This window comes from Amphiprion ocellaris, chromosome 16 (assembly GCF_022539595.1).
Source record: "Amphiprion ocellaris isolate individual 3 ecotype Okinawa chromosome 16, ASM2253959v1, whole genome shotgun sequence".
NCBI classification, from domain to species: Eukaryota; Metazoa; Chordata; class Actinopteri; family Pomacentridae; genus Amphiprion; species Amphiprion ocellaris.
The window spans coordinates 31,355,192-31,379,424 of NC_072781.1; the positions used below are offsets into that span (position 1 = coordinate 31,355,192).

The window sequence follows — 24,233 nt, forward strand, 5'->3', positions numbered from 1 at the left end:
TCTCCTATCTTTCAGTTTTTTATCTCAGCTGGTATTGACAAGTATACATTGGAGAAGGAGGAGGAAGAGGAGAAGAAGGAGGGGGGCGAGAAGGAGAAGAAGGAGGAGTAGAAGACGAAGAAAAAGGAGAAGGAAGAAGAAGAAGAACTGAAGAAGAAGGAAGAGGAGATGAAGAAGAAGAGGGAGGAGAGGAAGAAGGAGGAGGAAGAGGAGAAGGACAAGAAGGTGGATGAGGAGGAAAGGAGAAGACAAAGGTGAAGGAGAAGAAGAAGGAGGAGGAAGGGAAGGAGGAAGAAGAAGGAGGAAGGGAAGAAGAAGAAAAGGAGGAAGGGAAGAAGGAAGAAGAAGGAAGAGGAGATGAAGAAGGAGAGGGAGGAGAAGAAGAAGGAGGAGGAAGGGAAGGAGAAAGAAGAAGGAGGAAGGGAAGAAGAAGAAAAGGAGGAAGGGAAGAAGAAGGATGGGAGAAGAAGGAGGAAGGGAAGAAGAAGAAGGAGGAAGGGAAGAAGAAGGGAGAAGGAGGAAGGGAAGAAGAAGAAGGGAAGGAGGAAGGGAAGAAGGAAGGGAAGAAGAAGGAGGAGGAAGGGAAGAAGAAAAAGAAGGGAGAAGAAGGAAGGGAAGAAGAAGAAGGAGGAAGGGAAGAAGAAGAAGGGAAGGAGGAAGGGAAGAAGAAGAAGAAGGAAGGGAAGAAGAAGAAGGAGGAAGCGAAGAAGAGGAGGAGTAGGAACTGAAAGTTGCTAGTAAAAGTGACTCAGGAATTTACACCTAATTTGACACTTGGATTCCGTTTCACAACTTTCTGAAAGAATGTCTGTAAATACTGCTAGCTGTTGTTCCCTTACCTTCTGCTGGAGAGATGATTGAGTCGAGTTGAGGAGAAGCTCTGGTTCTTCTTGCCCAACTTCATCACTCTGTAAGCCTCTTCTGCACTATTAATCTGAACCCAACGCAGATCTAGAGGCAAATTTGAAACAAACAAAAATCAGTAAATTGAAAGAGAGAAAAAAAGAAGACACTGCAGGACTGTTTCTGCTTCCTGTACTAGATTCAATTTGTGGCAGTTTAAATATCTGCTGATGTTTGCACCTTATTAATATTGTTACAACTTGGCTCCAAAAGCCGCAACAAAACCAGGAGACAACAATTATGTGGTGACTAAAAACGGTTTATGGCCACGCAAATGGGCATGAAAGACCCAAACAAAACCCAGAATCCTGCTGCTGGAGCTCCACATAGCTGCAGCTAGTGTCAGAGAGCCAGATGCTAGAAGACAGGGAGGTTTGATGCAGTCTGAGCCACTTGATCCCAGGTGTGGCTATATCAGCTGACTACCCTCAGCTCCTGAACAAGCACACCTGGTGTCCAGGTGGAGGGTCGTCACAATATAAAAACAACTTCAGACTTCTGTTAAGTGGGAAATCAATCGATGTTGATTCGATTATTGGTCGATTATTGGTGATCAACAAAGACCAATAGCCGAAATTTGGAACCGACACACATTAAATGTAATGTTTTCACAGCATGTGATAGCAGAGAAGCTGTCATTCATAACTGGTCTTGTTCATTAATAATGTGACTGTAATTGAATGTGTACAATGGAAAGGAGTGATAAAATTAGGACGCTCTCAACTGACATTGATCAGTTTGTGTCCTGCAGTTACATCTGCTATTATTCTCTATGTTGTTAATCTTTCACTGTTTTATCACTTTTACGTATTGTTTTATGCCCCGTATTCTCTGCCCGACCCTTCAAACCTTTGACGAAGGCGTTTCCCTTGACGTCCTGTGAAAGGCGCAGTGCGGTTCTTCTCGGTGCACCGCTGGATACCACCTCCAGGAGGTCGTGAATGTTCTCATTGTAGATTTCACAGAAAGAAACCCAAATGGAGAACTTGGTGTTTGTTTCCACCTCCAGGCTGATTTTGTCCTCTACTGTTACGGTTGTGCCCAACATGGAAGAGCCTGCAACAGACAAAGAAAATCACTGCTGTTTACAACTATAATAGGAAAGTCAGAAATGCACATGAAAGGGGTAAACCAGGGGTGGCAAAATCATTTTAGTTCAGGGGCCACATTCAGCCCAATTTGATGCCAAGTGGACCGGACCAGGAAAATCACAGCATAGTAACTTGTAATTAATGACAGCTCCAAATTTTGCTAAAAATTTGTGCAAATTAAGTCCATTCTGAAAAAGTTCACATTAAAGGAATTATCTTTTTATAAAACATTATGAACAACCTGAAATTTCTTCAGAAAACATGTTCAATTTCAGCAACATTATGCCTCAGTTTATCATTTACACATTACAACTTACAGATCACAGTTTCTACAAAGTCACAAAATATTTAGTCACAGATATCTGGAACTGAAGGATATAGTATTTTATTTTATGATCAAAAGGACAAAAGCCTGACAAAAAAAAGACAAAAAAACAACAAAACAAGGCAAAATATTACAAAAATGAGACACAAAAAGACAAAAGAACAATGAGCAATCTAGTATTTTACTTTATGGTCAAAATGACTTATCTAGAAATTAGGTCTAGAAATTATTTTAAATTTACAGTTTTCCAAATTTACAATTTGCAGTTCATGTCTTCCCTGTAATTTTTACTCTTTACAAAGTTGTCCTGCAGGTTGGATTGGATCTTCTGGCGGGCCGGTTTTGGCCCGTGGGCCACATGTTTGAAAACCCTTGTCTAAACAGACAGATTTTTTTTTTATAAATTATAAACAAAGGTTGAAAGAGCTGTCAACCAGAATTTGCCCAACATTTCCGTAGTGCAGAGTTTGTGTCAGATTTGTTGCTGTTACAGGGCAAAAACAACAAATGCGGAATCAACAGACAATAAAGTACAAGAACAAATCCTAATCTTGCCTTCAAGGAGTGTCTTATTGGTCGAGTTCGACAGGCTAATGTTGCTCTTCTCGCTCTGGAAGGCAAAGACAAGCATGTTAAAGATGTCAGAGAGTGAGAGTAGTTTATGTATCAAAGAAAGAAGAACAAGAAAAACAAACAAGTAAAAACAAGAAGGTTGTCTTGAGCAGCATTTTTACAGTGATTAAAAAGTTTATGGGGGAAATTTGACTAGCCTTAAGCAAAGGGTAACTGGAATGAAAATTCTCTTAAAGCTAAATTTTCATTCTTCACATAACTACTTCTATTATTTCTTCTGTTATAAACAAGCGCAGCACCACGACTGCCAGGCATCGTCCTTATTTGTGTTGATAGGAATCATCCTGTTGGTTTGTCCAATTATTAAGTGTGATCACTTCAACCTTTAGATGTGGTTGGACAAAACACTGCCTGCACCTCTGTTTGTGTATTCATACTAAACTCTCACAGATACAAGCATTTAATGCACCAACAAACGCCCTGAGGCTTGGCTAGACTAAGACACATTTTATTTTATATATATATATATATATATATATATATATATATATATATATATATATATATATATATATATATATATATATATATATATATATATATATAAAAAAAATTCTTTTTGATTAGTTTTGTTGATTGTGGCTTCATTTACTCAACAATAACTTGCAATTTTGTTTATCAAATAGTCAATAATAACAACAAGAAAATATATAGATTTCTGTCAATTAAGACAACAGACTCATTGTCTTTACTGTATGTGGACAAATCATGCTTACATCTGTGTGTAGTTAACCCAATAACCTTGGATACCTTCTTTATTTAACCAACACAGCTGTCTAAAACTGCATACATACATACATGGTTTGCATTTCACTCACATTTTCTACAAGTCGCCACAATTTAAATCACATTTTAACACTTTAATTCACTGTAGGGGTCGACTGGTCGAACCGGTTACCTCTTTAAGTTGTCTGAAGAGGTTCCTCTTGAACAACGCTTCCTCATTCTGCTGCTCCCTGGTGAGTCTTGTGAACTCTCGGCAGCGGTGAGGTTTGACGCTCATCTCGGGGAAAACCTGCTCGTCAATGCTGCTGAAGATTACATCCAGACTTCTGGGTAGGATACCAGCATCGGCATCTGGACCTGGAGAGCATATTGATAGTAGAAGTGCTTCTATTACCATTACAATCTAAAGACAGCAGCTGGAAGAGGCCTATTGTAAGACTTACACGTCATACCTCTCTCTCGTTGCCCTTCTGTGGCTATTATGTTTGCATATCTACCAAAAACCCATCATGTGCAACTAAACATTTTCATTGGTTTTCATTGGTCGCACCTGACTTTTAGCAGGTCATTCTCTAGCAGCTTGAACTGAGGTAAATCTCACATTCCAACTACTTATTTCACTCTAATTCTTGGTCTCACTCTTGTCTGAGCTGCTGCTCTGTAGTAACTGATCCAGGACTAGAGGCTGCTTGTACGTCTATGAATGCACATGAAGCATTAAGAAATATCAGTAAATTGTGCTGTTTACCCACATTCAAGAAGCATTCAGTTACCATTGGTAAATTTCAGAAGACAACCTGGCTGACACTGTCCCTCTCTGACCCACATGCTAATCAGTCATAGCACCACCCATGACCAGGTAGATTCACAACATGAGCTGATATAGACTGTGATGGTGTAAAGCTGCAGAGTGACCCTGAAAAGCAAAAACATCCACAGCTGTTTAAAGGCACAAGGGACTGCAATATACCTAAGAATGTGAAGGTCTTCCCAGCGTTAGTGACTCCGTATGTGAAAACCAGAGAGTTTCGTCCTTCGAGAACATCTTTAACCAAATCTTTCACTGTGCCTTCGAACAGCTCCCTCTGTGTCGTCTCAGGACCATACACCTGTTGATGAGAAGAAAAAGACTCAGGAATTATCAGCCAAAACCTATTATTAAAAACACAACAACATTTCCATTAAATGCTAGGATTTCTCCACCTTTTCTGGCCAATAATTGCGTACAACAATGCATGACTCCAAAATAGATGATGAACAAGTGTTCAAAGGTTAAAAAAATAAACAAATGATGAGTTTTAGAGATGAAGATATGATATTTTAGCTTTTATTGACCAACCTGAGAGAACTGGAAGCGCTGGCCAGTCTGTGGAAGTGATCTGTCGGTGCTGAGTCTAGCTGACAGGGACAAACTGGGAGGTTTCAGCAGAACTGTGTCAGGAGACTCAATGGTCACACAATCCTGTTAGACACAAAAATACACCATTTTTTTTTTCCCATTTCAGGTTTATTCTGTTGCAGATCATTTCAACTGTGAAACAAAGCCTGTCTTGAACTGTAATTGTGTCAGTAATTAGCAGCAAATGTCAGAAATAGAGTTATCAAAGCTAAAAACTCGAGCACATCATCAATTCTCTGGAAGATAAGTATTCCTTTTTTCTTAATATTTACCTGCGACTCTCCATTGTTGCTCTCTGCTGAGGTGAAAGGTCGGATTCGGAGGTAGACCTGAAGGTGTTCTCTCTCTTCGATGCAGGAATGCTGCACAACATATCAGGGATTCAATAAAACCGCAAAAAGGGAGGTGAAAGTCTAACTCTCGGTATCAAGTTGAAGCTCAGTCAGGGGGAAAGAAGTAACTGGGAATTTGACTCATTCAAGCGGAAGACTTAGAAGAAGACAAGAATTGATAATATCACTGTAAACTAGCAGAGGTTTACCTGTGAGTCTGGTACGGTGGTGAACTCCGATGAGAGATCTCTCTTTAAATCATCAACCTCTACCTGCTCCCGTCCTTCAGCCTTGTTGTTCAGGAATGAATCCATCATCCTGCAGTATATACATGAAGACAAAAGAGTTAATCATAGGTCAAAACTAGAACAGCATTTAGCTTCCAATGAACATCTTCTGTATCTATGAGTTAAAGGAAAAGTTAAAGGAAACTAAGCATAAAGGGCTAAGAAACTGATACTAATGATATCAAACTGTGTTAGAGCTGTCTGAAACATTTTCAAATAAGCAAACCCGTTATTTTATTGGTGAAAAAAAATGCAACAAAAATCAGATTTTTATGTTTTTTGTTTCTCTAAATGTAGTTCACACTAGACCAGGTCCACATTAAATGTGAGAGGGTAAAATCTGGACTCATTATCAAAGCATTCCTTAAAGCACAGTTACTGATTTGTGAAATCTTTATTCTTTACATAAAATGGCACTAAAGGGAGATTTCTGTGCATTTTTTACATGTATATATAGAAAAGAAACAGGTCAAATCTAACATAAATTACAGCAGAGATGCTAGAGATTGTTTAAACCACATTTTTCGACAGAGATAGATTTTGATGCTAAACATTATGCAAAAACAGCAGTGAAATCACTCTTTTTGCATTTTTACAAATAGCACAGTTTTCACAAATCAGAAACTGTTTTAAAAACTCTCTACTATAATCTAATCCAGATTTGACCAGTCTGTATGTAGTGGTTTTAGATCTGGGCCTGTTCTAATGTGGTCAATATCCTAAGAAAAAAAAAAAGCTGTGAAACATCCTTTTTTTGAAACTTTACAAATATTTAAAAAGTCTCACAAATTGGAGTGTGTGTCTATATGTTGTGGTTTTACATCTGGGCTTGTTCTAATGCGGTCTACATGTGAAAAAAAAGCACAGAAATCTTCCTTTACTGCATTTGTACAAATATAATAGAGGTTTCATGAATCAGAAACTGCAGTTTAAAGTCTCTTTAGGCTTTATGCCATGCCAAGTCCAGATGTGATCAGTCTATATGTAAATGGTTTTACATCAGGGCTTGGTCTAATGTAGTCTACATGTGGAAAAAAGCACAGAATCTCCCTATTGTGCAGTTTTACACAGAGAATAAGAGGTTTCACAAATCAGAAAGGATAGTTTAAAGACTCTTCAGGGTCTATGTCATAATCTAGTCCAGATTTGATTAGTCTATATGTTTTGGTTTACGATCTAGGCCTGGTCTAATGAGGTAAAGATGCTTAAAAAGCTGTGAAACATCCATTTTTAAAAACTTAACGAATTGAAAAAAAGGTCTCATAAATTGGAAAGTACGTTTCATACAGCATTAAGCATTTCCCTAAAATATCTAACACGGTACTACATAATTAAATGTGGAAACTCTGTCTCTCAGTATGCATTTCGAGTTTCCATTAACTTTTCCATCAGCTGTTGAAACTAAAGCTAATTTTACAGTTGTCTCCCTTGGACTAGCCTGACTTTACACAAGATGCTAAACCAAAGGCGGAGTCACGTTGCTTTTCGTTGCCTCAAGCATCCTGTCGTCAGCAAGTTAACATTAAAGATTATAGAAACGATTCCAAGGACTTTCCCGTGAATAAATTAGTCAGCAAACGCCTGTTTAACTTTGCCAACCAACAGCTAGTTTCAACCGAAAACAGTGGAGCTAACGTCAACTTAAACGCTACGGAATGAAAGTGCCACAAACTGTAGGAGGAGGCTGGGTGTTTTACAGAACTCATGTCAAATTATTCTCTTGCTAACGTTTTGTTACTTATTTTAAATCGTTGAGTTTAGCAGCTTGCATTAAAACTTACTAGCTAACAAGCTAACGGGTTAGCTGGCTTTTCTCACCTGACTAGCGGCCGCACCTGTGAACTGATTATTTAAGCACAGTTTAACAAAGTCTGTTTTATTTTTCTCAAGACGACTTAACGTTGCCATTTTAGCAGCGACCAAACGCAACAGAGAAACTTACCTGTTGGTTATTTTGGGAACATTAGGCGTTAAACCTGAAGAATTTTCTCTTTTTGTGCGCTAACGTCGAGCTAAACACAACAAACACAACCGCCGTCTGTTTGAAACAGACCAATTGGATTGAAGCACTAACTGCGCATGCGTGGTTTTTATGCTACGTTCACGGGTTATTTTTGAGGTCGGAAATTAAACACAAGGGGAGACAAAAGTGGAGACACATTGTATACCTGAATATGATAATAAATACTTAATTTACTAATTAAACAACAACTAATTGTTGACCTAGACATTAGCATTAGAAATGTACCTAACATTTTTAAATATAAAGTTAAAGACTCGACAGCAGACCTTTAAAAATAACGTTTTTTAATAGGTTTTTGGCTGCAATTCTTGGGAAAAAAATATTTTAGAGATTTACCCTGCTTCTTAAAATCACAGATCACAAGAAGTCACATCACAGAAAATCTGTACAAATTTACATGTTAACAATTTAAAAAATAATAAGCCTAAACTGCATACAATACCCACAATAAAAATTTGTAAAATCTTTGAAAATCTTAACAGTATTTGACTCTAAACTTACACTTACACAGGAAAAGAAATGTTATTATACAGATATTTGCCATTATTTGAAAAAAAAATGTCTACATGTTCATGAAAACACTTTACAGAAGCAACAGCTTAGTGAAATACAGGCTCCGAAGTACAAATTATGTTGATTAGGGATGAGGAATGTGATAACATGGGTAGCAGAAACAAAGACAGAAGCATGACAGGGTTTTACAACAATTGTTTTAAAACAATCTTGTCCAAATAGGACAAATGCTTTTAATTGCACTACAAGGAGTAATTCAGACATTCACGTTTTACCCGGAAACCAAACCTAAAGAAGAACAATGACGTGGAAAATCCTGAACCTGCTGGACTGATTCCTTTGTTATGCATGAAATCCTGCAATAACAAGGTCTAGACCTGATAGTATTAGATATTTAAAAAATTAAGATTAACACCATATGATATAATGTAAAATGCAATTTTACCAAAGTTAATCAAAGTTTAGTGGTAATTACTGCTGAATAAAGCTGGAATTCAAGAAGTTCATATTTCTGTAAGTTTAATTCAGCACCAGATGAACACAAACAAACAGCTCAGATGAATGAGCTGAGTGGAATGAGGAAAAGGAAAATGTGCAAAAGAGTTCAAAACAAACATTCAAAGTTATTCTCATTGACCTCAGCTGATAGCATGAAGACTACACATAACTGGAGACTTCAAGACAGGATCTCTGTGATCATATTTTTGTCCTTGCATGGAGGCAGAGCAAAGTTGACAGAGATATTTTTAAAAGCTATTAATGAGGGTCATGTACACATGTAATCATTAGGTTTATTATAATACATAAAGTCATGAAGAAAAATTATTAGACCACCCTTGTTTTTGTCAATTTCTTGTTCATTTTAATGCCTGGTACCGCAAAAGGTATATTACCTGAAGAATACAATGAGCACGACAAAAAAATGTAGCTGATTCCATAATACTTTATGTCATATTTGACATGTTTCAGCTTCATTGTATTCCCAGGGTATATAAGAGGACATTTCATGTCATCAGCAGCACATGTAAAGGTCTAAAGTGGTTTCCTGCTGACATTGAAGCCGTAGCACAACTCAGAAGTTGTCAGCTCTCACATAATGCCTCAAACTAAAGAATTATGTGAAGCCACAAAGGCAGCCATCTTGGCACTGCTGGAAATTGGGATGAGTGAGAGACAGGTAGCAAAAAACCTGAAGATCTCCAAGACAGCTGTTTATTACACCAAGAAAAAACAAGCCCAACATGGTTCTACCAAAGTGCTAGCTGGTCACAGCAGGAAACATCTTTCTACCCACCAGATGACCGTCACTCATCCATTCCAGTGTCAAGAATCATCATCAGACATCCAAGGATCTTAAAAATGAATGGACACTGTCGAAAAATGTGACTTGTTCAGCAAGGACAGTTGGAAACTGACTTCTTGAAGCTGGTCTGAAGTCACACAGGGCAGGAAGAAGCCCTTCATCAAGGAAAGGCAGAGGAAAGCTGGTTACTCTTTGCTGGGATCACAAGGATTGGACTGTTGATGATTGGACTAAGGTTCTCTTCAGGGATGAATCCAGTTTTCAGTTGATGCCCACTAAAGCCAACTTACTGGTTAGGAGGAAGCCTGGAGAAGCTACAAACCAGACTGTCTGCCCCTACAGTAAAACATGGGGGTGGATCAGTGACCATCTGGGGTAGTTTCAGTCTGGGTGGAACAGCGCAAATGAACCAGGTCATGTTTGGAGCCACTCTTGAAAACAGTCTTCTTCCATCAGCTGGAAAACTCTTTCCTGCCTCCAATGACTGGATTTTCCAACAAGGCAAGATCAGTTAAAGCCTGGATGGAGAACCAGAACATTGGAACCATGCCTTGGCTGCTCAATCACCAGATCTAAATCCAACTGAAAACCTGTGGAAAATCATCAAACGCAAAATGGAGAACCACAAGTCCAAAACAAAGCAAATTAATTTGAATTTGTGCAGCAAGAATGCTGCTGCGACAGCAAAACAATGTCAGAAGCTGGTGGAGAGCATCCAAGATGTATGACTGCAGTCATCAGAAACAATGGTTATAAATCAGTACCAACTCCTGTGTGGATCATGGGACTAAAACAGACAGACAAGAAAACATGGAATCCTAAAAGCACTGTTTTTGGCAGAACAATGCCATAACTATTGATGTAAGAACTTAAGTGATTTGGGTTATTATCAAGAAAACCATGGAAAGTGGCGAGTTATCAGTTCTTACATTATACTCTTATGAGCTGTTTTTGTTGTTATCATTATTTTTGTCCCAATAAATGTACCTTTAGTTGTACCAGGCATTAAAATGAACAAGAAATTGAAGAAAATGAGAGTGGTCTAATAATTTTTTTCTATGACTGTATATGTCACTTAAACAGCAGATGAGCATTTTCTTGTACCTCTGCATTTGTTAAATAGAAATTTCCATCGCAGTAGTAAGAAATACAAAGATGCACAGGGAGAGAAGACACAAAATTCTAAAAGAAATGAAAGCTAATTGGCCAACATGTTCAATTAGCTCAACAGATAACAATGAAAGGAATGCTTCAGTTGGTTCCATTGCTCAGGACTAAGGGAGATACTCTTTTCCCCGGCTTCATCTGTCCATCTTTGTTCATCCAGTACTCTAATGTCAATCAAGACTTCACCCTTGAAGTCTCCGACACTGACATATCTCATCTTTCCAATCTGGAACATGTTGTTGCCACCATTACCGCTGCCCTTGGATGAGCCTGCTGGCTTGGAACACTCTCCACTTTAGTTTCTTGACCGGCTTCTCTGGTGCACTCGGCTTCTTTCTCTTGAAATGAAATAATGTGTATAAATGCATGGAGAAAGTGACGAAAAACACTGAAAAAGGTTGAAAAACACACATGTGAAAACCACCAGATGAGACAGCCAAAGTAACGCATATTGGCTAATTAAAGAAGAAAACTGCAGGGCAATAAAGGAACTAAAAATGGAAATGAGAAGAGCAGCTTTGGGAAGAACTGAAAGCAAAAGTGATTAAAGATGAGACTTGAATTGTGATTTCATTTGCGACAAGATTTACTTTCTAATCTAGAAAAAAAACAATTTCTTGAAGGTTTGAATCACTTCTCAAACAAGAAAAGCACTCAGAGAGCACAGTACTCCGTCAAGGCTGCTCAGTTGTATAATTTCCAACAGAGTCCCAATAAGTCTGCAGTGGTTGATTTGTCATGTGATCGTCAGCAGGCAGCTGACGTAGTGTTCACTTGTTGTCATAGTTACAGTGACGTCGTGCCGCTATCTGGCAATGATGCGGAAATCTTTGACAAATCCATGGATCCAGACTATAAGCTGCATCACTGCCAAAATCTACTCACTTGGTCCTTGTGTCTTTTCTGACGTTCGCTGAAAATTTAATCAAAATCCATTAGTCTGTTTTTGAGTAATGTTGCTAACAGACAGACAGACAGACAGACAAATGTATGCCGATTGTCACATAACTCCGCCTCGTTCCTTGGCAGAGAACAATCATGCTAATCAGTCGCTGTGCGCTTCACCGATTTGATGAACAAGTTATTTTTGGACTGCTGTACGAGGAAAAAAAGGAAAAGAACTCAAAGCAGTCACACACAGTGTCATTTTCATTGGTTCTAATGCTGCTTATGTGCAATCTCCTGCCCATATTGATTCTATTTTATTGTTTTTAATTTGATTTCATTTACCTCCCATGCTGTATTGTATATATCTTGCCTCTTTTGCATATTTTGTAATTCTTAATATAGTCTTGTTTTATATGTACATTTGATTTTAATAATTTGTTATTGTTAATTTCGCTTGTCAATGCAGCATCCAGTGGCAGCTATTTATGTATTTGTCATGTCCCCATGTATGATGACAACAAAGCTATTCTATTCTATTCTATTGTAAAACTGATTGATCTAATAATTCAGAGGGAACACATCCAGGATCTTCAGATTTTGAGTTTAAGCTGATTTATCAACTACAGGAAAGTCAAGATGATCTTTTTTCTCTGAGAACCAGAGTTTATGAAGGGATCCGACATAAACATCAAGCAATAAAATGGTTGTATGTAAGTTCAATAATGAATTGAAAAAATATAGTGAAGTGTAGCAGATCTAACAAGGAGTGAGTCTTGCTCAAAAGCCAAAATGCTCAAGAAGATTTCTTATAACTAAACCAACCAGTTTCACCAGAGGGCACAAAAGAGTGAATTGTTTTTCCTGTTTTCCTTTATTCAGCTCCTCACTCAGTCATTCTATCACTCCGACATCAGCTAGTGTGGAGGAGAGCAGCTTCTGCAAATCAACCTGTCCATCATGGCTGTGAATATCCCAGGTGTGGTATCGATGGTGTTTTTCTATCTGCTGGTCCTTGGGACCGGCATCTGGGCTTCTTTCAAGTCCAAAAGGGTGCAGAAGAAGAATGCAGCCACCCAAATGGAGATGACCCTGCTGGGAAATCGTGGAATCAACTGTGTGGTCGGGATCTTCACCATGATAGGTGAGAGCGGAGGGCAAAGAAGGGTTTGACCATTATGCCTTTCAAAACTGACAGAATTTGGAGGGAAATACTGTAAAGGAGCAGCAGCCTCGTAAAATACAGGCTCCAAATAAGTGGCTGCAGTTAACGAGCAGGGAGGAGGAAGGTGAAAACAGCTTCGAAGTTATTGTGTTTGAATCAGTCACAGAAGAAATACAGGAGCATGACAGGGTTGTATAGAAAGTGATAGCTTTCTTGCACAAATAAGATTAAAAAAGTGTAAAAGTATGTTTGTTCATGTGGATAGTATCTTAATTTCCATACCTTGTATAGTATACCTTAATTTCCAGACTATCGAGCGCACCTGAATATAAGTCACACCCACTAAATTTAAAAAGAAAAAGATTTTGTAGATATATAAGCATAGACTGTATATAAAGATCTTTATATACAGTCTATGTATATAAGCCGCACCTGTCTATAAGCTGCAGGTGTCCACGTTGTAACATGAGATATTTACACAGAAAGATTTTTTCTTTATTTAAATAAATGCTTTTTTCCGAACAGTGCCTGTAACACAGCAGTAAAACCATTGAGTCAGTTCACGCTGCCGACCCCAACGTCTCACCATCGATTCATTCACACCAAGCTTACTTGCAGCAGCTCTAGTTGCTTCTTCGACTGGCAGATCGACTGCCTTTAATTTAAAAGCTGCATCATATGCATTTCTTCATGTGTTTTCCATGATGAGGGTGTGCACATGAAGCACAAAATGACCGATATGAAGAATTTAGTGTGAGTGTGTTTGATTTAATTCAAACAGTGTCATTGGTTCACTGTGACCTGTTCAGTAATTTCATTGGTCTGATGTGACGAGGCTAAATGTATTGATGGCATGAAGCTCGACTGTAAAAATCTATACATTAGCTGCATCATTGTATAAGCCATAGGGTTCAAAGTGTGTGAAAAAAGTAGCGGCTTATAGTCCGGAAATTACGGTACTTACTACCTTAGTATAGTCGGTAGCACTACTTTTCACTGTTTAATTCTAGCTTCATTTTAGCTTACTTATTTTATTTATTGATTCTACTTTTTAGGCACTGCATTTCTAATGTTATGTCATTCTGTTTGTTCTAAGCAGTATCTGGTGGCTGAATTTGCTTCGGGATTAATAAAGTTTTGTCGTAGCTCATCTTAACTTATCATACACTACCGTTCAGAAGTTTGGCGTCACTTAGAAATGTCCTTATTTCTGAAAGAAAAGCATTGTTTTTCAATGAAGATAACATTAAATGAATGATAAATCCAGTGTAGACATTGTTAATGTGGTAAATGACTATTCTAGCTGGAAACAGCTGATTTTTAATGGAATATCTCCATAGAGGTACAGAGGAACATTTCCAGCAACCATCACTCCTGTGTTCTAATGCTACATTGTGTTAGCTAATGGTGTTGAAAGGCTCATTGATGATTAGAAAACCCTTGTGCAGTTATGTTACCACATGAATAAAAGTAGGAGTTTTCATGGAATACGTGAAATTGTCTGGGTGACCCCAAATATTTGAATGGTTGTATATCTTACTGTATGTTATGCCAAAAACATGAGCAAACTTGACGGAACTAAAACTGTACATGTGCATCGACTTTGCATGTTGAGTTTCCAAGTGGGTGTGGAATTAGTGCCGGGCAAGAAAAGGATTGTTGGAATTTATTACACACTGACTTCACTAAGAAACAATTTATGGTTGGAGTCATTTTTATTTCACCTGCTGCTACAGATGGAATTTTCTGTTATGGGAGCTGCATTATTTTTCTGTTCCCACAAAGCAATCATCCTTTAACCTAAAAATGAAATCAGTTTGTTATAGTTAATGTTGTACTGAATTAAATGCCAATTTGTCTGAGAATATAGCAAGATATCCACAGAAACATACTACATTATTACTAAATTACATTCTACGTGAGAGACTGCATTGAGTTGTGTTGTTTGTTTTGTCTTTCAACTTACAGTTGCCATTGATACTTAGGCACACTACCAATTAAAAAGCTGAAGGGTGTAAGGTAGGTGCTTCAGTCATGTCATGTCTTGCCTTGATGGCCCTGTGTCTAAATGCATTAACCTTCTACATTCTAAAACCCAGAGGTGGCTTTGAAAGACACATTATCTTCAAAATGACACCAGAGCCAGAAACTGTAAGAAGAGAAAGAATAAATGGATTTTCAATTTTCATGCTGTTTCCTCAGAGAAACATCTTAAAATTGTCATATTTCATTAAAATCCATTTATTCTACATGTTTCCTTTAGAAGTTGTGGAGATTTTTAATCACTCAGCCATGACTTACAGTGACATTTTAGAAATTAAAAGACTTTTCTGCTGAATTACAGATTGTGTGTGCATAAAAATAGGTAAAACATCTAGATCAGGGGTGTCAAACATGCCAAAACCGGCCCTCCAGAGGGTCCAATCTGGCCCGTGGACGACTTTGTAAAGTGTAAAATTACAGAGAAGACATTAACTGCAGATTGTAAATTCATAAAACTATAAATTTAAAATAATTTCAAGACCATGACAAGTTGTTTGGATCATAAAATAAAATACTAGCTTGCTCATTGTTCTTTTGTCATTTTGTGTCTCATTTTTGTTGTTTTTTTGTCTGACTTTAGTCGTTCACCGCATGTTTTTGTCATTTTGGTTCTGGTTTTTGTCATTTTGTGTTTTGCTTTATTAATTGTTTCGTGTATTGTTTGTATCGTTTTGTCTCGCTTGTGTTGTCGACTTTTTTGTCGTTTTGTTCATAAAGTAAAATACTAGATCATTCAGTTCCAGATAGCTGTGACTAAATGTTGTGTTCCTTTGTAGAAACTCTGAGATCTGTAAGTTGTAATGTGGAAATGATAAACTGAGGAATAATGTTGCTGAAATTGAACGTATTTTTCTTCAGAAACTTCAGATTGTTCATGATGTTTTGTAAAAAAGATAATTCCTTAAATGTGAACATTTTCAGAATGGACTTTTTTGCACTTAAACAAAGGAAAAATCTGGAGTTGTGGTTATTTATAGGTTATTATGCTGTGATTTTACTGGTCACTGGAGCTCATACTGGGCTGAATGTGGCCCCTAAACTAAAATGAGCTTGACACCCCTAATCTATAGTATGTAGATTCACCATTTTTCTCCAGCGTTTTTGTATATGTTTTTTTGTGATTTATTGTAATACTGCTATGGTTTTGCTGTTTCCATAGAGGTGCAGGACTTTATATTGCTGTGAAAAATGAGCACACAGTGAGGAAAGTAAGACAGATATAATAAATGCTTAGACACTTGGGTTCAGAGACGTAATATCATAAAATGAGCGTGATACTTTCATGCAGTATCTTTATTTGAGAACATGCAGTTATGTAATGAGAACCCAGTATTTTGTCTTCTGTCCAAATATCTGCTACTTATTCATTAAATAATCTGCTGTTTGTGTTTTCATTTATTTCATTGTTAGCTACACGGGTTGGAGGAGGCTTCATTGTTGGCATAACTGAGATGATTTACATCCCATCTATGGGACTGACCTGGACACTGATCATGTTAATGGCCTTCAGTGCATCTTACATTCTTGGTAAGAGTTTAAAACTCCATCTGACAGGGTCATTATGTATCTACATGTTTACAAAAACAAAGATATTTGACCTTAAGTTTAAAACAACATCCAACACGGATGAAAAAATCTGTTACACATTATTGAATTTCATGAGTACTACATGTAATATTTCCAATGATACACATGTATCTATTTATCTTCTCAGTTCAGCCAAAGAGATGTATTTAGTCTTGTAGATTTTAGGGGTCATATACTTTGTAATTTTCTGACCAAATGAATGAAATCTAAAACTGCAGCTATGTGTTGTTTCAGATTATAAACCTTACATGTAATTTTCCTTTTTTACTGTATTTGCAGTTTTGCGTTCGCTTCATTTGTTTTTTAATTTTTATGTTCTGTCCTGTTTTGCATCAAGGTGGCCTGGTGTTTGTCAAACCAATGAGAGACAGAAAATACATGACGATGCTCGACCCTTTCCAGATCAAGTATGGGAAAGCACTAACAGCTGTACTGTCCCTGTTTTCACTTTTCACTGACGTGATGTGGGTGACCGTATCACTAACTGGTCTAGGTACAGTTTGTACATAATCACTATATTTACCGTTCATACTATGTAACTCTTATGTTTTACAGTTATTTTACCTGCATATGGATGTAAACGTAGCATAAATATGACTTAATGTCCTTGGCAGGAGCAACCATGAGTGTGGTCTTGGATTTGTCCTACACTGTGAGCATCTGGATCTCTGTTGCTGTTGCCATCACCTACACACTGTTGGGAGGTCTCTACTCTGTGGCCTACACAGATGTTATACAGCTTGTCCTCATATTTGTGGGTTTGGTGAGTTCGACATCCATTTTTAGGTTTTGTTTTGAGAAAACACTGTTACGCAAAGCAGCAAAAACTGCACACGGTGCCGTTAAAAGCTTTATGTGTGTCGATTTGTCTCTGCAGTTCATCTGTGTTCCCTTTGTCATGATGAACCCTTCCTCACTGAGCATCAGTGAGACTCTGATGAACAACACCTTACACGCTCCCTGGATTGGTACGCTACAGCTGGAACGGACCTGGATAATGATTGATGACTTCATATTCTTTGTAGGATGAAGCAAACACATAGCACACATCACACACATTTCACTTTAGTTTTGATATCTATCCTCACAGTGACAATAAATGCACAAATACTTTTTATTTTAACTAAAGAACCAAATAAGCTGTAATCAGAAACAGTACGTTTTTTAAAAAATCACAGTGCCTATAAAATATATTCACCCCATTTGGAAGTTTTTCTCTTTAATCATTTTTTCAAAAAGATTGAATCATAGTCAATTTAATTGTGGTTGACAAGAATTTACAGAAAAAGATGGATGCTGCCACCACCATGCTTCACAGTAGGGATGATGTGTTTGTGATGACATGCAGTGTGTGGTGTCCGCCAAATGTAGCATGTAAAATTGTGGCCAAACAGCTATATTTTGGTCTCGCCAGACCAAAGAACCTTCCTCTAGTTGACTTCAGAGTCAATTAGAAGATGCCACAGAGTCACATACCTTCTGCTGAAGTATTCTAAAGATGTAATATGACTTAATTTTTAACAGTGGCTTTCTCTTTGTCACTTTCCCATAAAGCTTTGACTGGTACATGTACAGTCTCTCCCCGGTCATAGCTGTCCCAGTGGTCTCCTTCACTCCTCTCTTTCTTGCACTGTTACCCAGTTTTTGAGGACTGTCCACTCTGGACAAGAGTTATGTCATATTCCTTCCATTTCTTAATGATGATGCATTTAACTGTAGTCCAAGGGATGTTTAGTAACTTTAAAAAAGTCTTTCTTGTATCCATTCCCTGATTTTTGCTTTTCAATAATGTTCTCATAAAGTTTCTTGGAAGTCTTCTTTTGTCGTCACTTTGTAGTTTTAGCCAGGAGTCCTGATTCCCTGGTTACTGGACGTTCCAGATACAGCTGTCTTTATACTACAGTCATTTCAGACACTTTCACCCTATTCAGATGATCTCCATTTAATTGTGTGAAATGGAGTTGGCTGCACCTGTGCTGAATTAGGTCTGTCATTTTAAAGGAGGTGAATACTTGCAGTTACTTCTTTTACATTTTGCTTTATCAATTAGCCAAATTAAATTGACCACAAGGGGTAAAACTTCCAAGGGGAAGAAATACTTTGCAGAGGCACTGTAAAGTAGATATGAACTATAACGTAGCTTAAATGTTGTACACATGAGTGCTACTAGCAGGGGAGAATTTAGAAGTGCTGATTGTAAACCACAATTAAATGTTTTACTCTCAAGGTGCTGGGCAGTCTTGGATTTCAGTGCTTCTACCAGAGAGTCTTGTCGTCTTCTTCCTCAGCCACAGCCAAGCTGTCATGCTTTATTGCAGCTTTCGTGATTGTTGTATTTGGGGTGCCTTCTATTCTGATTGGAGCTGTCGTCTCATCTACAGGTAATGACAGTCTTTAGAAGCTGGACTAAGCTATGAAAAAAGATGTCTATATGCTATACGGGGATCATGCCAGTCACCATCTCTTAGGTCTCTGTTGTTTGAATAGCTAGATCTGATGCTAGAGTATGAATTTGTGAATGAACAAAGCAATCCGTATTTGAGACCAAACATATAGAAGGTAACAAGATTAATTATCCGTCAGTGCATTTAAAATACATCAAGGCACTGAAATTTGGCTTCTATAAAAACGTTGTGCTCCTCTTTTATTTAAAGCTTTGTTTTGTGCACTAGAACTCAGAGCAAGACCTGTAAAGACTTTTCAGAAACCAAGAGACACCTTTCTCTTGACTTTGTACAGCTTGCTGAGCAGGTCTAAGGAGTAGATCATGCTTGTCTTTGGTAGATGTTGTTGTTGGCTCTGAAATCCAATGTTACAGGGTAAGATGAAACCCAACTTTAAAAACACCTCCTGAATTGGAACCAAAGTGTGAGTGTGCAGGTTCCAGCATGTCTACCACATTCACTCTGCCATATTTGATAGTGTTTTATCTTCCCAGACCATGATATTTATCTCAGATTAAATCTAAGTTAGTCAGAGTTCCAGAGCTAACTGAAATGATGTATGAAACAGGAGGCAACTATGTTATGTATGAAACATCAAGACTGGATAAAACCAGTAAAATCAAATTTTAAAACAAAATAAGAAAAAATAAAACACTCAAACAGGCAAAACAGGACAGCACCTTGTAGAATCAGTTTCCAAAACATAAATATGATGTAAATATGAAGCATTAAGAGCATTAAGCATATCATCAGTGTAGCAATGGGGTGATAATTTGTGTCTATGGAAGATGGAGCCCAAGTAGAGAACATACAAGGAGAATAAAATGCACCACAACTGAACCTTGTGGTACTCCACAAGTAACTGAAGCAGAAGAAGATGAGCAACTTCCAGTTTTTCCCAAAAATAACCAGATATGTATGAGGCAAACCAGTTTAGCACTGTGCCTTGGATGCCAACTTGGTCCATCACACAATATAAAAGAATGCCATGAGGACATTTTAAAAGCCGCAGTGAGGTCTAACAGAGTTAAAATGGCACTATTTCCAGAGTCTAAAGACTAAAGAGCAAATTCAGTGCTATGGAGTGCGAGCCCTGAAACCTGAACTGTGATGTGAAAGGAACAGAAGATTTGTTATGGGGCAGAAGTTATTGAAATCAGGCTTGTTGAGGTTTAGCTTTTTAAAGAGACGCCGAACCATTGCAACATTGGATCAGTTCCATTTGTGAGACTGATTGTGGGTTCTACAGTGTCTAATGTTTCTTTTAAAAGATTAGTGGGAACAATGTTCAATGGGCAGGTATTGGACTGTTATTGTGTCACAGATGTGGGACATTACTGGTGGGAATTGATTTAGGTTGGCAGAGCAAACAGGGATCTAAGGGGGATGATAGGAAGGTGGTAAAATAGTTAAATAGTTGAAAATGGTCAATTTTAGGTTAAAAGCAGTTTAAAAAGTTGATGGAAATAATTGCGGTTGGCTCAGGACAGAAAGCAGCACCCAGGTTAAATAGTGAGGTGATTGTGTAGACTAAGACTTTGGGACTCAGGGAGTTATTGGAGATGTATAAATGTATGTTGCACTTGCAGCTGTAACTGAATACTCATAATGTGATAGATGGTCTTTCAGAATTTTAAATGAGACCTGTGATGTCTGACTTCCAATGTCAAAATTTGGTTGAGTCCAGGATGTCTCCACAGATGGAACTGAGTCATAAATCAGTTATTCTGTGTTTCATAGAGGGGGCTGTATCTCAGAGTGATGAGTGATGTTTTTTATTTATTTATTTATTTTTACTTTAGACATGTAATTTTGTTTATTTTTGTAAATGTCAATATTTTCTTGCTCCAGACTGGAACCTGACCTCCTATGGTTCTCCATCTCCATATGAACGTGGGGAAGCAGCTCTCGTCCTGCCCATCGCCCTGCAGCACCTCACGCCACAGTTTGTCTCCATCATTGGTATCGGATGTGTGGCGGCTGCCGTAATGTCATCAACTGACTCAGCTTTGCTTTCTGCAGCTTCTGTTTTCACCTCCAACATATACAAGAACATGCTGAGACCTCAGGTAAAATTATTAATTTTTTCAGCAAGCATTTGTAGTTAGAGTCAATGTGTAATTTTTTTTCTTCAAAGAATGAATAGAGACTAGCAATGGAGAGATAGCGCTTGGATGGAGAAACTAAGTAGGAAGTAAGACAGTCAGTCATTTACAGTTAATCTTTTATTCTTCTTTTTGTTCTTCAGGCATCAGAAAGAGAGCTTCTGTGGTTGGTCCGTGGTGCTGTGGTTGTTGTGGGTCTGGTTGCTACATCACTGACCAGTCTGAATAACAGCGTAGTCATTTTCTGGATGCTTGGTGCTGAAGCTGCGTACATCATAATCTTCCCTCAACTTGTCTGTGTCCTCTTCTTTAAAATCTCCAATGGTTACGGGGCTATTCTAGGTGGTCTGGTAGGACTGGGGTTAAGACTGCTTAGCGGAGACCCAACACTTGGACTGCCAGTTGTCCTACATTTCCCAGGATGCACTCTTGAGGACGGTGTGTATGTACAGTACTCTCCAGTTAAGATCATCTCCATGGCATCTGCCATTGGGTTCATCTTGCTGTTCTCCTACCTGGCATCTATTCTCTTTAACAAAAACCTGCTTCCTGAGAAGCTGGATGTGTTCAAAGTGAAAGTCCAGCACTCACCTGAACCAGCGACCCCTGCAGGTGATGCTCCAGAACACAATGACAATAAGACACTGGCATCAGAGCCAATGATTAGCACAAAATGTTAGCATTCCTGTGTAGCTTGTAATGGTTGACTTTTGTTTTCATTTAGGCGTCTTTGACTTTTCTATTGGAAAATGTTATTGGGCTTATAGGGGAGTATTTTTGTTTGTTTTGTTGAGGTACTGCAGTACTTGGCCAGAGGGGCACATCGGCAGTATGGTTTCATGACTATTCAAAGGTCCAGTATGGTGAAAATCTGTTTTCATTGTGCTTTGTACATCTTAAAGGAGATGTCAATAAAAGCTGTGAAAACGTATGTTTACTACTCTCAATCATTGACCTCAGACAAAGCCTACTTCCAGTTTTTTTAATTAGAGCAGTGGAATATAGCACCATGTGGCAGCACCTGGAAGAAGGTAGAATGGCAGGACATACCATCTTTTCCCTTCATCTATATAAAGTGGTTTTAGATTTGGACTTGATCTCACAAAATTTGGATGTGAGAAAAGCAGTAAAATCTAACATTTTTTGCATTTCCACAAAAGAGTAAAAGTTTTACAAATGTCTGAATGTGTTTCAGACAACATTCAGGGTTAACCTAAAATGTATTACACAGTTTTACATCATTAAAATTTTTTCTTTGGTAGGAGGTACTAACAATGAGGAGCTCAGCACTTTTAGATAAATTCTACTGAGCCTGTTGAATCAGAAGCTAACTTCTATGTCGTCACACATACATAGTGTAGTGACACTGACCTAACATCTGTTGAAGGTGGAGCTTTCAATTCTTATATAATGCTGGACAGTTTAATGAAACGTGTTGCATTATATTTTATTTTCTGAGTAAAACCTGTGACACTGTCCACAGTGCTCTGATCAATCACATCAACACATCATTAGTGTCAATATTAATATAAATTCCTATACAGTACATAGGAGAAAATAAAGCAATCTTTATTCTGTTCTTACATCATGATGCTGCCACCTCCATGCTTCACAGTGGGGATGGTGTGTTTGTGATAATGTGCAGTGTTTGAAACACAACAGAATAAAAGCTGCACAATGAAATTTTAGAGCAATTCCTCTTAGCGGTACAAAAAGAATAAAGGTTCATAATTTAAGAATGAAAAGACCCAACAGGGCTGCACAGTGGTGTGGTGGTTAGCACTTACGCCTTGCAGCTAGAAGATCCCTGGTTCGCGTCCCGGCTTTCCCAGGATCTTTCTACATGGAGTTTGCATGTTCTCCCTGTGCATGTGTGGGTTTTCTCCGGGTACTCCGGCTTCCTCCCACACTCCAAAAACATGCTGAGGTTAACTGATTACTCTAAGTTACCCGTAGGTGTGAATGTGAGTGTGACTGTCTGTGTATGTAGCCTTGTGGCGGACTGGCAACCTGTCCAGGGTCTCCCCTGCCTTCACCCCAAGTCAGCTGGGATAGACTCCAGCCCCCCCGTGACCCTAATGAGGATGAAGCGGTATATACACTATATTGCCAAAAGTATTCGCTCACCTGCCTTGACTCGCATATGAACGTAAGTGACATCCCATTCCTAATCCATAGGGTTCAATATGACGTCGGTTCACCCTTTGCAGCTAAAACAGCTTCAACTCTTCTGGGAAGGCTGTCCACAAGGTTTAGGAGTGTGTTTATGGGAATTTTTGACCATTCTTCCAGAAGCACATTTGTGAGGTCACACACTGATGTTGGACCAGAAGTTCTGGCTCTCAGTCTCTGCTCTAATTCATCCCAAAGGTGTTCTATGGGGTTGAGGTCAGGACTCTGTGCAGGCCAGTCAAGTTCATCCACACCAGACTCTGTCATCCATGTCTTTATGGACCTTGCTTTGTGCACTGGTGCACAGTCATGTTGGAAGAGGAAGGGACCAGCTCCAAACTGTTCCCACAAAGTTGGGAGCATGGAATTGTCCAAAATGTCTTGGTATGCTGAAGCATTCAGAGTTCCTTTCACTGGAACTAAGGGTCCAAGCCCAGCTCCTGAAAAACAAGCCCATCCCATAATCTCCCCTCCACCAAACTTTACACTTGGCACAATGCAGTCCAACAAGTATGGTTCTCCTGGCAACCACCAAACCCAGACTGGTCCATCAGATTGCCAGATGGAGAAGCGTGATTGGTCACTCCAGAGAAGGCGTCTCCACTGCTCTAGAGTCCAGTGGTGGCTGCTTTACACCACTGCATCCCACGCTTTGCATTGCACTTGGTGATGTATGGCTTGGATGCAGCTGCCATGGAAACCCATTCCATGAAGCTCTCTGCTGAAGCACTGTTCTGGAGCTAATCTGAAGGCCACGTGAAGTTTGAAGGTCTGTAGTGATTGACTCTGCAGAAAGTTGGCCACCTCTTGGCACTATGCTCCTCAGCATCCAGACCCCGCTCCATCAGTTTACATGTCCTACCACTTGGTGGCAGAGTTGCTGTCGTTCCTACACACTTCTACTTATAATACAGCTGACAGTTGACTGTGGAATATTTAGGAGCCAGGAAATGTCACGACTGGATTTGTTGCACAGGTGGCATCCTATCACAGTTCCACGCTGGAATTCACTGAGCTCCTGAGAGTGACTCATTCTTTCACAAATGTTTGTAAAAGCAGTCTGCATGCCTAGGTGCTGGATTTTATACACCTGTGGCCATGGAAGTGATTGGAACACCTGATTCTGATTA

General features: G+C 38.7%; 2 protein-coding genes across 5 annotated transcripts in view; one reads left to right on the forward strand and one right to left on the reverse strand.

The window, feature by feature from the left end:
- Positions 1 to 7,774, reverse strand: part of kif20ba (kinesin family member 20Ba) — a 72,397-nt gene extending 64,623 nt beyond the window's left edge. For all 3 annotated transcript variants that reach the window (XM_035946615.2, XM_023266756.3, XM_035946614.2), the window contains exons 1-9: positions 7,639 to 7,774; positions 5,619 to 5,727; positions 5,350 to 5,439; positions 5,018 to 5,140; positions 4,649 to 4,787; positions 3,851 to 4,035; positions 2,875 to 2,929; positions 1,753 to 1,959; positions 840 to 951 (exon numbers count right to left, since the gene is read on the reverse strand). In XM_035946615.2, coding sequence (XP_035802508.2) covers positions 840 to 951; positions 1,753 to 1,959; positions 2,875 to 2,929; positions 3,851 to 4,035; positions 4,649 to 4,787; positions 5,018 to 5,140; positions 5,350 to 5,439; positions 5,619 to 5,726 — 1,019 coding nt within the window. In that variant the 5' untranslated portion in view covers position 5,727; positions 7,639 to 7,774. The remainder of the gene's footprint in view (positions 1 to 839; positions 952 to 1,752; positions 1,960 to 2,874; positions 2,930 to 3,850; positions 4,036 to 4,648; positions 4,788 to 5,017; positions 5,141 to 5,349; positions 5,440 to 5,618; positions 5,728 to 7,638) is intronic.
- A 4,708-nt stretch (positions 7,775 to 12,482) lies between these two features.
- Positions 12,483 to 21,862, forward strand: LOC111566253 (high-affinity choline transporter 1-like). Of its 2 annotated transcripts, XM_035946612.2 has the most exons (9): positions 12,621 to 12,731; positions 14,721 to 14,771; positions 16,206 to 16,322; positions 16,720 to 16,875; positions 16,997 to 17,145; positions 17,260 to 17,403; positions 18,610 to 18,763; positions 20,678 to 20,895; positions 21,075 to 21,862. In XM_035946612.2, the coding sequence occupies exons 3-9, from the start codon at positions 16,247 to 16,249 to the stop codon at positions 21,609 to 21,611; spliced, it is 1,434 nt and encodes a 477-aa protein (XP_035802505.2). In that variant the 5' UTR covers positions 12,621 to 12,731; positions 14,721 to 14,771; positions 16,206 to 16,246; the 3' UTR covers positions 21,612 to 21,862. The 2 variants fall into 2 exon arrangements, with proteins under 2 accessions (XP_023122537.2, XP_035802505.2); XM_023266769.3 differs by lacking the exon at positions 14,721 to 14,771 and having other exon boundaries at positions 12,483 to 12,731.
- The last annotated feature ends 2,371 nt before the right edge of the window (positions 21,863 to 24,233 follow it).

What these genes read in the sequence shown, in the direction of transcription:
- LOC111566253 (XM_023266769.3), top strand. Translation starts at nt 12,548, where the DNA reads ATGGCTGTGAATATCCCAGGTGTGGTATCGATGGTGTTTTTCTATCTG. An exon ending in CAGTGCATCTTACATTCTTG is followed by an intron (nt 16,323 to 16,719) that starts GTAAGAGTTTAA and finishes TTTTGCATCAAG; the next exon opens with GTGGCCTGGTGTTTGTCAAA. An exon ending in TCCTCATATTTGTGGGTTTG is followed by an intron (nt 17,146 to 17,259) that starts GTGAGTTCGACA and finishes TTGTCTCTGCAG; the next exon opens with TTCATCTGTGTTCCCTTTGT.